Source organism: Corythoichthys intestinalis, chromosome 12 (genome assembly GCF_030265065.1).
Source record: "Corythoichthys intestinalis isolate RoL2023-P3 chromosome 12, ASM3026506v1, whole genome shotgun sequence".
NCBI lineage: Eukaryota > Metazoa > Chordata > Actinopteri > Syngnathiformes > Syngnathidae > Corythoichthys > Corythoichthys intestinalis.
The window spans coordinates 2,557,179-2,573,179 of NC_080406.1; the positions used below are offsets into that span (position 1 = coordinate 2,557,179).

The 16,001-nt window shown below is 40.9% G+C and overlaps 1 protein-coding gene across 5 annotated transcripts in view; it reads left to right on the forward strand.

Moving 5' to 3' along the window:
• The window catches only part of si:ch211-269e2.1 (cohesin subunit SA-2), a 43,346-nt gene that overhangs the window by 11,446 nt on the left and 15,899 nt on the right, over window positions 1–16,001 (forward strand). For 4 of the 5 annotated variants that reach the window (XR_009066291.1, XM_057852189.1, XM_057852188.1 and 1 more), the window contains exons 13-23: window positions 1,318–1,397; window positions 1,469–1,576; window positions 5,525–5,645; window positions 9,968–10,082; window positions 10,160–10,263; window positions 10,366–10,458; window positions 10,539–10,625; window positions 12,478–12,678; window positions 13,690–13,766; window positions 13,840–13,927; window positions 14,023–14,103. Coding sequence is in view for 4 of the 5 variants with exons in the window: in XM_057852189.1 (XP_057708172.1) it covers window positions 1,318–1,397; window positions 1,469–1,576; window positions 5,525–5,645; window positions 9,968–10,082; window positions 10,160–10,263; window positions 10,366–10,458; window positions 10,539–10,625; window positions 12,478–12,678; window positions 13,690–13,766; window positions 13,840–13,927; window positions 14,023–14,103 (1,155 nt within the window). In the remaining variant the exon portion in view is untranslated. The remainder of the gene's footprint in view (window positions 1–1,317; window positions 1,398–1,468; window positions 1,577–5,524; window positions 5,646–9,967; window positions 10,083–10,159; window positions 10,264–10,365; window positions 10,459–10,538; window positions 10,626–12,477; window positions 12,679–13,689; window positions 13,767–13,839; window positions 13,928–14,022; window positions 14,104–16,001) is intronic. The other variant, XM_057852190.1, reaches the window with a different exon arrangement.

The following is a 16,001-nucleotide window of genomic DNA, read 5'->3' on the forward strand; positions in this document are numbered from 1 at the left end:
ATGGAGAACAAGAGACCAAATGGGCGTGTGTTACCGTCACATATTAAGTTTTTTGGATAACTATAGCCTAAAAAAACACAATATAACAGGTTGTCAGCGGTCTGTCAGAGTAAATAAAAATCATATGACTAATACCAGGAAAACTATGAAAAAAGTGCAACTTATCGTCCAGAAAATACGGTATACATACTGTATAGACCCTACCCACGTGACGTCACAACTCCGCTCTCCTGACTGGTGCCGCCCACTTGTCCGTCAACACATCGTGTTGACCTGTTACGGCTACGTACATTCCTCCTATTTACGCCGTGTTTTACTGCTCGTTAACATTAATAATCAAAATGGTGAAGGCGTGTGTGGCGGTCGGTTGCAATAACAGAAGATAGACGGAGAGACTTGAAGTTCTACCGGATTCCGAGAGACACGGAGAGGAGAGAGCGAGATGGGCTGCTGCAATTCGACGAGCAAACTGGGCTCCAAACGATTACCAAAGATTATGTAGTAGTCATTTTATATCTGGTAAGATGCATTTAATATATATTTAGAGGGTTTTGGGCTGACAACCACAATTAAGATCATTGCTAGGCTAATCGCCGACAACATACACGTATGTATGTAGTGAGAGTGCTATCGCTAATCCATATAAACATTAAAAGCCCTAGCTCCATTGACAAATGACATGAAATACATTAGACTTGACAGTGGATGTAAGCAAGAACAAAAGATTTTGAATTGAAAATTTCGTAACTCACCTTCCGAGCACAAGATTCCTGCCCAATTTTCGTGTACGAGGACCTGTTTCACCCAACCAGCAACGTAGCATTTATAAGCCTCCAAGCTCTTAGTTTTTCAAACTTTCGTGAGAATAGTCTGATTTTGTGTGGACAAGATAGTTGTAAATATCAGGGTCAGGCAGAGACGGCGAAGGCAGCCGGTCAAAAATCATCGATTTAGGCATCAAATATGGATCTGGCGACTGTATAGAACGAAGCTTTTCCACATAACGCCTTTTATGCAACACATCCTGTGAGTTTACGGCATCAGAAAGCACCGGGTCTTCCATGAAATGCATTTTAAATTCCTCGATCAATTGAAACCAATGCTAATACAGAGACAAAATGACGGACAAGTGGGCGGAACCATACAGCGAGCACGTGGTTTTGTGACGTCGGTGGGTAGGGTATATATGTTTTAAATGAGACAATGACATGCATTGAGACTTTGTCGTGGATGATGCAATTAGCCAATAATTGACATATTTTAATTCAAAGAAAAAAAAATGAGAGGCATCACTTTTCAATAGCATTTATCTTTCAGGATCGAATGATATCCATGACACTGGACAAGGACAACGAAGTGGCATTGCAGACAATGAAATTGTTGCTGCTCATCTCCAAGTGAGCCGTCACTCCTGACTTTCAATGAATATACCTTTCGCCTTACAACAACTCTTCTCCAACAATTTCAGAACGTGCGAAGATGCACTGAGTTCCGATGACTACGAGGCTCTTCTCCAGCTTGTTTATTCCTCGCAGCGCCCTCTTGCAGCTGCGGCCGGGGAGCTACTCTTTCTCAGGTGAAAACAACACAGGTGGTCCCCGAGTTATGACGTACTCAATTAACCCAATTTCGACTTTATGACGCTGGAGTCTCGTCCGCCATTTTGTCTCCAGTCTAATTTATTTTATTTTATTTTTTTGGGAGGGAGGGGTTGCATAAACAGTACCTGATTGTACCTCACAGTATCTTATTTTTTACTTTATTAACCCTCAGATGCATTAGTGGGTCAAAAATGACCCGGTGAAGTTGTTTTCTTGAAATATCTTCGGAATGAAAAATTGTTATTAATTCATATTCCAGGTATTCCTCAAAAAACATGTTTTTGATATAATGCCATTCAAATTTTCGATGCATTTGTTTATACATTTGAAGAAATGGTCATTTTTGTATTACTACCCTAAGCTTCCACAAGCGGGTCAAAAATGACCCACATGCATTTTCTATGGAATCCAATGGGAATCTTTCATTCTTATCAACTTTGGCTGTCAGGAATAAATTAACCGTGGACCACACAAACTAGGTATGTAAAAAGTCATATCCCTTAATATTATTTTACACAGCAAGAGCTGATACGTGTACTGTTAGAATTATGTCCATATAGTATTTTGTGTGTGTGTCTTTCATGACTCTCTTTATTATAATTTATCAACAAATGAATCTACTTCATAACTAGCTAGCTAACTAAGGCTAGGTTCATACCGCAGGTCCTAATGCGCAATTCCGATTTATTTTCATATCTGTTTTTTTGGCGTACCTGTTCAGACTGCTTTTGTCCATTGAGCCTGTTCAAGTATCACACATGCGCTGTAATTCGCAGTCCGAGATGCGCTGAGCAAACTGGCCCGCATGCCGCCTTCAAGCTAGGCGCTAACGCTAATGCACAGCTGCATCGCTACCGTACAACCCGGTCTCTCTCGCTCTTTGCTGATGTTAATTGCTGCATGAATGCCAATTTGGGGGACTTGACAGTTCGGACTGCAGCCACATTCTGGAAAAATGTGGCCTGATAGGATTTTAACCAAATACAAAAGTGACCTTGACCCAATTTGAAATGGGCCACTTTAATGGGACTTTTCCCGTTCAGTGGAGTTGGAAAAACACAAAAAAATCGGATTCGAACCTCGCCTAGGTTAGCTAACATTACTGTTTATATATAGTGTGTTTTGTATTTATTTATACAACTACATATTGATCTATTGAAAACACTACTCTTATGTTTCCTTATCCAAAATGTCATAGCTGCTAGATTTACAGCTGAAATGGTCCTATAGATGTTAGATGATGGAGAGGCAATGACGGGGTTGGACTCAAATGTCCAAAATTTCTAATGATGAGGACCCAGACTATTGTTCAAGTGGCAATAGCAGTTGTCCACCTGGAAATCCAACTGAACAAGACCAATCTGACTCATAATACTCCACTTATGTGTCCTCTGAAGAAGAAAGTGTGAAATCATGGCCAACAGAATGAGTTGGTAGGGCTCTTACTAGAGAGAATTACCTCCCACCCAGGGCAGAACGCAGAACCACAATATCCTCAGAAATCGGTCAGTGCCTCCACAAGGGCTTAGCACCGCTGTCTCACCAAAAAGATGCATGGGAGCTCTTCATCATTGATGATAAAATACAAGAAAGGATCAAGTCTATTGCTGTTCTGTTGTTTTTTTTTAAGTGTTAATTGAATCATAAAGATATTTCAAGCATGAAATCATTCTTGTGTGGCCCTAAATATAAAACTAATTAATATACAAATGATTATTCTTCACCAAAATTGCATAAAAACACCTTGGTTCTAATATGGGTCATTTTTGACCCACTTATGGAAGAGTGTAGGGTCCAGTAACTTGTGCATCTAAGGGTTAATATGACGTGTTCTGCCCTCACTAAACGTGAAGTTGTTCAGCTTGACAGACGTCAAACAAAGCAATGATGCTTTTTGAAGCTTTTTACATTCCTCACTTTTGACAATTTGTAAAGCTGTAACACACGTGTCCACGTCTAGGGATGCAGCTGTCGATTATTTTAGTAGTTGAATAATTGATGAACTTGTTAGTTCGAATAATCGAGTAATCGGATAAGGTCAGATAAGGTCATGTCAGACGAGTCCACTCACCAGTCACACAATCCAGCCAGACCCAAACGCTGCCACCAGAGGGCAGTATCCTCACTATTAAACAAAAAAAAACCAACAACAATACTTTTAGACTTTTTGGATAGTTATTTTGAATATTTCAAGAGTTAATTCCGACTTTGGGTTACTTGTTCGTTGCCCGAGGACTACCTGTAATTTGTAAAACGTGATAGGTGGTATGCATGCTCGTGTTTGAGTGCCTGAATGAACATCATTCGTCAAAATGAACGGACGTCTAACACTGTTAATGGCAGCCAATGAGTTAGCAAAGGTATGATTCTAGTGGAAAATTTTGCTTGGAATCTTTTATTAAAAACAGTGACATACTTTTAACAATGAAATATCGATTGTTGGAAAAAAGTATAGTGATGATAATCGGTATGCAAAGTATATTTTAGTACAATGAATGGCATTTTACATGTAAATGTCCTAATTCGTTTCAAGCTCTCCTGAAACAGATTCACGTTGCTGTCATGTCCTCTGATTGGCTGTCTTTATTTGTAATGTTTTGTCAGCCCCCTAGTGGCGCTTAAGCGTAACTACTTTATGAGACGTTATCACATGACTACTGCAGCTAATAGCAAAAACGTAGTGCTAAAAGACTAGCCAACTTTAGCAGCCATTGCTTGCTAACTATTTCACCGCTTTTTGTAAGTTATCTTCTTCTTATAAATGAACATTTTGTAGCATGTTGTGGTGTGTATATATCATTTGTTTACATTTATAGCCAAATGTAGTTGTGGTGTTAGGAGTTGGAACTCCATTACCCAGCGTGCAATGGGGTTACTGATGGTACTCTTTTTGTCTTAGGGCGCTTTCACGCTAGCTCTGTTTGGTCCGTTTTAAACAGACCAGTTCTTTTTCTCAGATGGTCTGCTAATGTGAATATGCATCTGAACTCTAGTTCGGCCCAAATGACCCAACTATGGCCCACTTAAAAATCTTGTGTGTCAATCCGCTTTAAGCGCTCCCTGCTTCGCTTGTAAATGCAACCGGAGCAGCGTCACAGCATGAAGCTGTGATGCTCTATGCTGGTACCCACAGAGCATCCTTGGAAGCTGAAGTACAGGGCAGACATTATTCAAAATCAACAATGGAAAGGTGACAGACGATTAGCCATGGCCAAATGTTGTGCTGCGCTAAGCAGTTGCATTTAATACACAAAATTGGCTTCTAATGTGGCGATTGTGTTTCGCATGCTGTTGCTGAACGTACCGTGTGTGAGTGACTGGCCGAGGCAGGCAGAGTCTCTCTGGGCGGCCGTTTTGTGAGTCTCGCTTTCCTGACAGTGGCAACAATTTGACAGTCCAAAAAGTCACGAAAGTGAGAGCGATCGTATGCCTGTGTGACTTGTGAATTTTCCCCTATGCGCTTTTATATGCTCCAGTTCGCTCGGCATTGAGTCAGGAGAGAGCGACCCCGCTGCTGGCTGAGCGACGACTTGCTATGCTAATGCTATGCTACATTACTGTTTTTTTTTTTTTTTTTTTTTTTAAATTTAAACTCATTGTAGAATAAAAGACAGTTATAAAAAAAAACCTATATACAGTTAAACATTTTTAAATAATGCTATGCTACATTACGTGCTCCACGCTTCCTCCACTTCCAGAGGGAGGCTTCTCCTCTTCTATTCGTCCAATCAATGAGTGCCGCTTTCGTCTATGTGATGCTACTCAGAAAGTTCGGTTGGCGCAGTGTGAATGCTGAACTTTTTCAACAACTCATTTGCAAGTGTTTCTGAGAGGTAGCTTTCCAACCGGACCCTGGTCCTCTTGATCTTGTGTTAAGGTGCCTTAGGTTAAGTCAATTTTGGTATGTTTTGTGGTTCTTTCAGGATTCTCAGCGCTGACGATCCTGCCGCTAACAGTCAGGAGGGAATTATCCAAGGGGAGAGTCATCAACGGAAAACTTTGAGGAGACTCAAGGCCCTGCTGGATTTCTATCACAACTCTAAGGTGAACCAGTCATGTTTTTAGCAGGATTTGTTATAGGGACGGGAACTTCTGGGTACTTCCCGATACGATACAAGGCCAATGATGAAAATTATCTCACGATATCGCAATTAACGATTAGAGATGCCGATCGATCGGGTCCGATCACGTCATTTTCAAAGTATCGGAATCGGCAAAAAAATATCGGCCATGCCTTTTTTTGATATATATATTTTTTAAATAAATCGTTTTCTAATTGTATTTAACGTTACAGACATAATATGTTACACTCATCCAGAGTCTTTAGTTTTGGCTTAAGGTAGGGTTATCAAATTTATCAAATAATGGCGGTAATTAAAAAAAAAAAAATTGTATCACGTTAAAATATTTAACGCAATTAATGCATGCGCTGTATGACCCACTCATGCATTGTCGCACTCAATCTGTAATAGCGCCGTTTTACCTATATAGAGAGCTAAAAGGCAGCGTAAAATGAGTAGAGTGAATTTTGGCAGCCTTTGGAGCCTTTTTTTTTAATTGGCTAAAGCCTTACAACCCCTCTCCCTACGATTAGAGCTATCGTGGGAAGCAATGTGGGGAAGAAAGGTAGTAATTGATCTTTTTCTTAACACCCTATGTTATTTCCCAACGTAGAGAAGATATATCAATTGGTAGCACTACGCACAGTCATGGTTCCACTTCCCATCATGCATTTGGGCATGGCTACAGTATCATTTACTGAAAGCTCAACAAATACACTAGATGGCAATATTTAGTCACAAAATACAAAGTCACAAGTCTTTCTATCCGTGGATCCCTCTCACAGAAAGAATGTTAATAATGTAAATGCCATCTTGAGGATTTATTGTCATAATAAACAAATACAGTACTTATGTACTGTATGTTGAATGTATATATTTAGGGGTGCAACGGATCACAAAACTCACGGATCGGATCGTTCCTCGGATCAAGAGTCACGGATCGGATCATTTTTCGGATCAGCGAAAAGCAAAACAAAAAAAAAACAAAAAAAAAGATATAATTTTTATTTGTTTATTGAAAACTGAAATTAATAAATTAGAATATATAAAAGTAGTGCACAAAGCATGATATCTTCTTTTTAACAAAATTATAACAACAAGTACAACAGCAACATAGAAATGCACATCTTCTCCTTTTAATATTGGTTCCAATCACCATTAATAAAATAGACCTAAAAAATGAACATAAGAGGACATATTCCCTGAAACGAGGAGAGTCCTTCACTGCATTTATTTGATTTTTTGCATTATCAGTTGTTTCTGGGATATTAGTACTGGGCCTCTGTATCTTCCATTCTTCCACTGCTTGTGTCAGTACCTGCGCTAGATGAGTGCCTCTCGTAGAGGGGGCGTGTCTGCAGCACTAGACTTTCCATCTCCCACTCTGGTGTGATAAAGTGAGCGGTTATCGTCACATCTCTGTTCCCCTGGACGTCCACCCGTTCGTCGTGAGCGCAACAGTTGACGCCCGGGATAGTTCGTTCACAACGATTTCCTTTTCTCCGTCGTAGAGATTTGGCACAATCTTTTCACAAAAGTGTGTGCGCGATGGGATGTCGTAGCGTGGCTCAAGCACTTTCAACATGTATTTAAAGCCCTCGTTTTGCACAACTGAATATGGTCTCATGTCTGCAGCTATAAACACACCTGTAGCTTTAGTGATGTCTTTAGCCCGGTCGGATTGTGCAGGAAGAGGCTGCTTAAATGCCTCGGTGATGAGTGGTTGTTTGCCAGCTTTTGTCAGTAAAACACCCGGGTGATGTCACTTCAAATGCGTGAACATACTGGATGTGTTTCCGCTGTCATATGACTTTCTCGTGCCACAATGCGTACACACTGTCGCGGTTTTGTCCCCTGACCTTTTTCCTTTGTCATCATACTTGACAGGGAAACCAACATGCGCCCGTACAGGGGATTTAAGTGTAGCGGGGCGTTCAAGCTCCTCCTTTCCTTCGCTTGCCATGTCTGCACTGTGCACTCTGCTCCCCTCTTTCTCCGCTCTACACAAGTGTGTGCGGCCGGAGCACAATTTTTTTTCTCAGAAATCAATCCGCGGGTCACATGTGTGCCGAACCGATGACGTCGATACGAACGGATCTCGGACCGGTCATGATCCGTTGCACCACTATATATATTCGTCTGAGTTTTATTCATTTTTTTCTTAATGCATTGCCAAAATGTATATGATCGGGAAAAATTATCGGGAATGATTGGAATTGAATCGGGAGCACAAAAAAAAAGCAATCGGATCGGGAAATTTCGGTATCGGCAGATACTCAAACTAAAACGATCGGGATCGGATCGGGAGCAAAAAAACATGATCGGAACAACCCTATTAATGATACATTGGTCATGAAATGATTCCTATTATTATTCATTTTCGGACGCCTATTGATGTCAGTGGCAGCCAGTGAGTGAATTTTGGGGCATCTCGGGTGATTTCGTGTTGATTATCAATTATCAATCCATTGATCGATATATGGGTCAGGAAATCATACTATGATATACAATATATTGATTTTTTTCCCGTCATTTCCTGTTGATTTTTAGGCATTTCTGGGTGGCTTCTTGTTGATTTTGGGTTACTGAACAGGAAGTGACTCAGGAATGTCCCAAAACGAATAGAGGGTGACTCAAAACCAAAAACAAATTCGATTCGCTGCTCAGCCTTCGCAGCGTACAGACGCACTCTGAAGCACTCTCTTATCTTAACCGATAAGCGCTCAGGGCCAGCAAGCTCGACTCCCAGTATGGCTCCAAAGAATTTGAAACCTGGAGACTTGGATGAAATAAAATCCTCCATACAGAAGTTGGAGGTCTCCTTGACTGGCTTGATTCAAAACCAGAATCAAGAAATCGTCAGAGAGCTCCGTTTAATTCGCGCTGAAAACGAGAAACTCAAGCAGGCGGTCGAGGAGAGAGATGTTCGCATCAAGAAGCTGGAAATTTTGGCTGACGATCGCGACCAGAGCCGACGCGCAAATGAGCTCATCATCTCTGGATTACAACTGACGCCTGGCCCAGGGGACACAGTGGTGCAACTGGCAATTGCTAAGCTGAAAGAGTATGGAATAAACATGCAACCGCTGGACATCCGTCGCTGCCTTCTGCTCCCATCTAGGGGGAGAGGACCGGCGACTGTTGCTCAGGATATGAAGATTAGAGCTATTACAAGTCTTGACCAACTGACTACAATAGCTGGATAACTGTAAATACTACACAGCCGACCAGTATAACAACTCGTGGATGTGGACGGTAGCTGAAATTTATCAACGGCAGGAGTTACAAGAATCTTGAACACATTAAGGATTATCTACTAAAGACAACAAAGGCTCTGACTTTAATTTGCACGAATATAACATGACACAAACGTATCGGGCATCTAAGGGGGGAGGGGGTGTTGCAATTATGATTGACAATCTCCTGGAATGTATTACAACTGAACTCCTAATCCCCAATTGTAAAAACATAATTATCTGCTGTGTCTACCGAGCTCCTGATTCAAATGTCTAGTTTACTGAGTATATGGAAAAGATGATGTATAAAACGAATAATAAGCATGTTTTCGTTGTGGAGACATTAATCTTGGGACAAAATATGTATAGCATGTTGTTTGATTTTCTCATACATTCATGTCTGATGAAACTGTTACAATGACCTTGTGTGCGCCAATTGTTGCCACCATGTACACCTCAGCAATGTATCCTTTTAAGAGACTTTTGAGTCGCTACTCACACCAGCTGTGATAACATGTCACACACATAGCCACAACAAAATGTTCCACAGCAAACAGATGCAAAAATGTCAGGGACATGACAAAGTCATAACCTTGTACGCTCTAAAATTAAGCGAGCTGCTTGACTGGACGCTTAGTCACTAAACCCAGATTGTTGACTGTGTTATTCTACAGCTTTGATGTATGTTCCATACCTGAATGTGAGTCTTTAGTTGTATGGGGGACGGGAAACTGATAAGCATATGCTTTATCTCGTCCGCCTTTGTCGTCTTCTTCGGTTTCTTCGGGCAAATCATATCACATTTTGTAAATGTCAATGATTGTCAATGATACTGATGATGACAATAAAATTCCATTAAAAAAAATAAATAAAAAAAATGGTTCGGGGGGCTTAATGCGCCATGAATCTGCTATGGCAGCATTTAGAGTTCTTTTGGCTTGAAATACAGCAGTTTATTTTCAAGAGGGGTGCAAGAGCAGAAACTGCTATTTCAGTCTTGTCTGTGTTTTCCACCATATATATTTATATGCCATGTCTTACATCCAACTTCCAACACACTTGTGTGCAGCTGCACAACCACGTGGTTTACCTGGTGGACAGCCTTTGGGACTGCAGTGGAGCTCTACTGAAGGACTGGCCCACAATCACATCTTTACTGCTTCAAGATCTCTCGCCGGGGACAGGTGGAGAAGATTTGTGCTGCTAGTTCATGTCACAACGTCTTTAAAACAAATACCTATCGTTTTTTTTTTTTTTGTAGGCTTCACCAGGGAGGAAGAATTGGCGCTCGTAGAAATCGTGCTCGCGTCTGTACGGCAGGCGTCAGAAGGACCAGCGTTGGCCGGGAGGAACGGTGCGAAGAAGGTGAGTGATTTTGCATAATCGCATTCATACTGCTCTATTTTGTCGGGTAATAAAGTAATATTGAAAATGCAATGTTCACTCTAATTTTTCATGCGCTACCAGATGATGAGTTCCAGAGAAAAGAAAGTTCAGGTTGACGACTGCGCAAAACTAACACAGCACTTCTTGTGGGAACTTTCAAACTTAATGACCAAGGTATGTCTGCCTGCCAATCATCATTGTCAATTTACTACGCTATTACGTTTGAATGACCTTCCACCCATCGCTTCTATAAGTTTTCAGGTCGATGGGACATTGTTGCCTCCTTGATGAGGATTCCTCAGTACTTCCTGCCAGAGAGCCCCGAGGCTCTAAACACCCAGGTCAGCATTCCGGCCTAATTATCTGTCTAGATCAGGGGTGTCCAAACTTTTTGCAAAGGGGGCCAGATTTGGTGTGGTAAAAATGTGGAGAGCCGACTTTGGCCTTCACGTAGAACAATATATTTAAGCAAATTTTAGCAAGCCATTCTGTGTGTCACATTTGCTTTATTTATTTATTTTTTAAACTAATTTAGGGCTGTCAAAATTATCGCGTTAATGGGTGGTAATTCATTTTTTTTATTAATCGCATTAAAATATTTGACGCAATTAACGCACATGCCCCGCTCAAACAGATTAAAATGACAGCGCAGTGTCATGTCCACTTGTTACTTGTGTTTTTTGGTGTTTTGTCGCCCTCTGCTGGCGCTTGGGTGCGACTGATTTTATGGGTTTCAGCACCATGAGCGTTGTGTAATTATTGACATTAACAATGGCGAGCTACTAGTTTATTTTTTGATTGGAAAATTTTACAAATTTTGTTAAAACGAAAACATTAAGAGGGGTTTTATTATAAAATTTCTATAACTTGTACTAACATTTATCTTTTAAGAACTACAAGTCTTTCTATCCATGGATCGCTTTAACAGAATGTTAATAATGTTAATGCCATCTTGTTGATTTATTGTCATAATAAACAAATACAGTACTTATGTACTGTATGTTGAATGTATATATCCGTCTTGTGTCTTATCTTTCCATTCCAACAATAATTTACAGAAAAATATGGCATATTTTTTAGATGATTTGAATTGCGATTAATTACGATGAATTAATTTTTAAGCTGTGATTAACTCGATTAAAAAACTTGAATCGTTTGACAGCCCTAAATTAATTTTTTCAACAATCTCGCAACTAGCCTTTGTAGCGTTCTCTTTCGACTCTCGGGCTCTTGCCAAATACTGCTGCTGTAAAATTAAACTAGCTTCAAGTTGCTTCAATTTCTCGCTACATATCTTCCTTCTAATCTTGTCGTACATGTCAGCGTGTCTTGTTTGTTAATATGGCCTCACATTGAACTAAAAAACAACAACTGTCTCTTTGCAAATGACGCAGACACAGTTGTTGCATATTTTAGAGAAGAAATACAGTAGTCTAATTTCCACCTATCCTTGAAGCGTCGGCCGTCACAGTCTCTTTCTTTTTTTTTGTTGATTGTCGCCATTTTAGAAATGGGGAATAAAGGGTAACGCGGGGTAAAGTTGCTTAGAGCGCTGCTCCCTTTCAGTGGGTAAATGAGGAGCAGCATTTAGTGTGTAAGCTACTTCATATGCTGGTAGCAGTACTGCTGACCAATTTATTAAGTCTGTGTGGGGGTCAGACGTTATTGATTATATGACAGAGGCTGGGGGCCGGATGAACTTTGACCACGGGCCGCATTTGGCCCCCGGGCCGGACTTCGGACATGTCTGGTCAAGATGTTATACAGTTTGTGACTCGGTCAACAGGAGTGATGAAAATATGAAAACAATTTTTTTCAGCCTGCAATATTGATATTTACAGCCTGACCAAGTAGCGTTGCACTGCCACTGATGTGGCATTAAAATGATGTAATTGGTAGCGGGGAGTACTAAGAGATCTCATTTTATGTCCTACCAAAGATGGCTCCTAGCTCCTTCATGAGACGATGTAGAAAAATATTCGCGGGACCGTCCACACTTTCGCAGGCCCCTCGAGACAACCGACCAAGCAACTGGCAGAGATATTTTAACACTTAAACACTATATTACAGTTCTGCGCATGATCTTACCTTTCTGTTTGACCTTCTCCTCGCCTCAGAAGCCAGGGTTGGTTCGCCCCCCACCCAGCACCCCGCTAAGTTCCGCCCCTGGTGTCAACATTTCCTCCTTTTCAGATGGTTTCTAGACTGTTAGCGGAAATCGGACTTGTTCTGGAGGGCCATTCGGGCACTGATGTCCTGGAGGCGGCATCTCGCACATTCCTCAGTCTGTGCGGAGAGGAGACCACCTGGGGTTCCACGGCCCGCCCCGCCAGAGATTCCATGGTTCAGAGCTGGGTGGACCACCTCAAAGACCTGTTGACGGACTCCTTCACGGTGAGCTTCTAATAGGACTAGCGAGCCCACAATTAAGGCTTCATTGCTTGCTATTGTTGGAATTTAGTCCCCCCCCCCCCCCCCCCGCCAAAGCTGCACGGGAACGGTGGCAGCCGAACGGAACTGGTGCCCCGCTGTTTACCGCCCCCGCGAGCCAAACCGGGAGGAAACAAAACTCCGCGCGTTCTCTTCTTATTTTAACCCTTTGTACTGACTCCATGTTTCAAAAGTTTGAAGAAGACTCACCGAAAACAGGTTGACAATTTAGTCGTCGACAATGGTCAAAAACAAGGGAAAAACGGATGACAGAGGGACCATTCTGGATCCAAAGCAAGGCTTTCCGAGCAGCAAATCTGTCTTATCTCAGTGTCCGGTGTTTTTTAAGTCCGTGGTGTAGTGGGCCGGCCGAAAGTGTGTCTGGGCATTGCTTTGGGATCATCCCTCTCTGGCCGGTTTCGGGCTGTTTAGGTTCGTGTGTGGATGGGATGTGGTTGCCACAGCGACCGACGCTGGTCTTGACGTCACAAGCGCCTGCTATCAACTTATATGCTATTAATAAATGCTATTTATTTTATATTGGGTGTGTTAGAGTAATACAAACATTCAAACAGTAAATATAGGAAAGGATATATTCCTTTCCAAGCGAAATTAACTTACCTTATGTTGGTCTTAACAGGGAGCAACTGGATTCAGCCATGTTACAAGAGTTATGTCATATCGCCACTAGAGGGCAGCGTATCCACCCGAATCAATAAAACGAAATGCAAACACTTTCAAAACAAACCATAACAACGGCATAGTTAAACGAATCTCCGAAGCAGCAAAATTTGTTTGAAGCATTTTTTTGTAATCAAATTACTCGAGTTAATCGTTGCAGCACTTTTTAATAATAATCCCTTTATTCGTTCATGGGTTATCTTGAACACAGACATACACAAGCGAATACAATAACCTCCACATTCTGTAGAAAGTATCAAAGTAGTATCAAAACAAGAATACTGTATTCTCCAGGATGGCATCTTATCTGCTGATGAAGTGCAAACTGAAGACATTTTAGTCACACTGAAGAAACTCAGAGCTTTCCACAAGTAAGTGGTTGCAAACAAACAAATAGAGTCTTTGTAGCCATTTTCCACTGACGTTGCTTCCATTTTCCGACAGCTGTCACGACCTTTCTGGCTGGAATCTGTTCGACCTGCTCTCGCCTCTCCTGCCAGTAGAGGGCAGCCAGGAGGAGTTGCCACCTCAGGTGATTTAAACCCTTTTGCGCGTCTATCAAGATTTCGAATGTCCGTTTTTGTATGACAAATGACGAAAACAACTCATCTTTCATTTTTGCGACAGGTGTTGAAGGAAGTGTTACAATGTCTGTGTTACTGTGTTTTCTGGTCCCTGAGCAAAAGTGGAGAAACTCTGACTTCCAGGGTAAGTTGTTGGGAAGTACAGTGTGATTTTAGTTCTGATTATAGCAAAGGAGCGATATGTAAGATTTGTACTTAATGATGCATTAAATGAGCCTAATATTTCAGTAGACATAAAAGAAACATGTTTTTGGAAATAGTTCTAGCTAGAGGTGTGCAAAATTTCCGATTCTTGGATTATTCGTGATTCGGCCGTGGAAGATTTGAGAACGATGCACAAACATCCAAACTCCGATTATTGAAATATGTCAAGTAAAGCAGAAGTAAAACACACTCAGCGCGCCGCGCGGTCTTCGGGACGCAATGAGGAACTGAGCGAGAGTAGCTAAACATCATGCTTGTCATTACCTGGCCCCTCAGGTAATGCCAATGCTCAACTCACGGCTCTATCTCAACTCATGCCGCGAGATAAAAAAAAACAACAACATGCCTACTGCTGCCGACAGCTGCTACAAAGTACGTCAACCTAATGGTATGGTAGATATCATATTTATATAGGACTACATGCAATATAGACTCGGTGGCGTTAGCAGCACATCTCCAGAAAGCTAGATGCGGGCGTTAGTAAACGGCCGCCATCTTAAAGCAGTAGACTTCCCTGCAAGGCTGTTGTAGCAAACCTAATTAACTTTTTATCTAAAATACTCCTAAATCGGTAAAATATTGACTTGAATCTATCTTTAAAATAGTTTTAAAACTTTCACGTGTCGAAAGTAGACAAAAGGGAAATTATGGAATAACGGGAGCAATTTTAACAACTTTAACGGTTGATTCACAACATTAAATGCATTGAATGTAGTTTAAAGCTGCTGATACAGAATGGGGATTTGAGTATTGTTTTTAACTGTTAACTTGATACTGAAATAGTCGTTTATTTAAGCCTTTTTTTTTAAATAATTAAAAAAAAATTTTTTTTTTTTTTTTTTTTTTACAGTTTTTGTAACTAATGTACAAAACATTAAAAGCAGCTAATAGTGGGGGGTCATCAATAATCGATTTACAATCGAATCGTAGCCTCTGATTCGTAATCGAATCGTTAGGTGCCCAAAGATTCCCACTTCTAGTTCTAACACGGTTCTCAGTGCTTCAGCCACGATTTTTCCCATTTTAAAAGTTGTCAGCCAGTCAAAGTTGTTATTATGATTCTGTATTGACAACGGACGTCCCGCCTTCGCTCCACCAATCAACCAATAAGTTCTTAGTCTTTGTCCAGGTTGGCAGAGCTCTGTAGGCTTCATAAACTAAGTGTAGTACGATTACTCATACTGTACTTACAAGAAAGTGTACTTATAGTAATTGTACTCAACTATGATTACTTGAACTAAAAATACGTGTACATATACTACAAATACATGTTTTTGTGTGTACTTAAACCACAAGCAGCTTAAGTTGCTTGCACTTGCGTGTATCTCTACTAAAAGTGCGTGTACTCGCACGACAATAATGTGTTTTTGCGTGGACTTATACTAGAAGTATGTGTATTTGTGTGTACATATACTACAAGAATGTGTCCTTATACTGCAAGCATGTGTACTTGTACTCTAAGTACTTGTACTTGCATGTACCCATACTATATTTAAGGGTACTTGCGTGTATCTGTTCTACAAGTACTTGTTTGAGTTGCGTATAATTGAACAACAATAATGTGTACTAATACTGCAAGCCTGTGTACTTGTGTGCATTTGTACTCCAGACACGCAATTGTACTGTACGTGAACTAGAAGTACACGTACTTGGTGTACTTGTACTACAAAAATGTGTACTTCTGTGTACTTGTACTACAAACATGTGTACTTGTACTATAAGTAAGTGTACTTGCATGTACTCATACTATAAGTGCGTGTACCTATACTACAAGTGTGTGTACTCGTACTTCAAGTACGTTAAATTGCGTGTACTCAT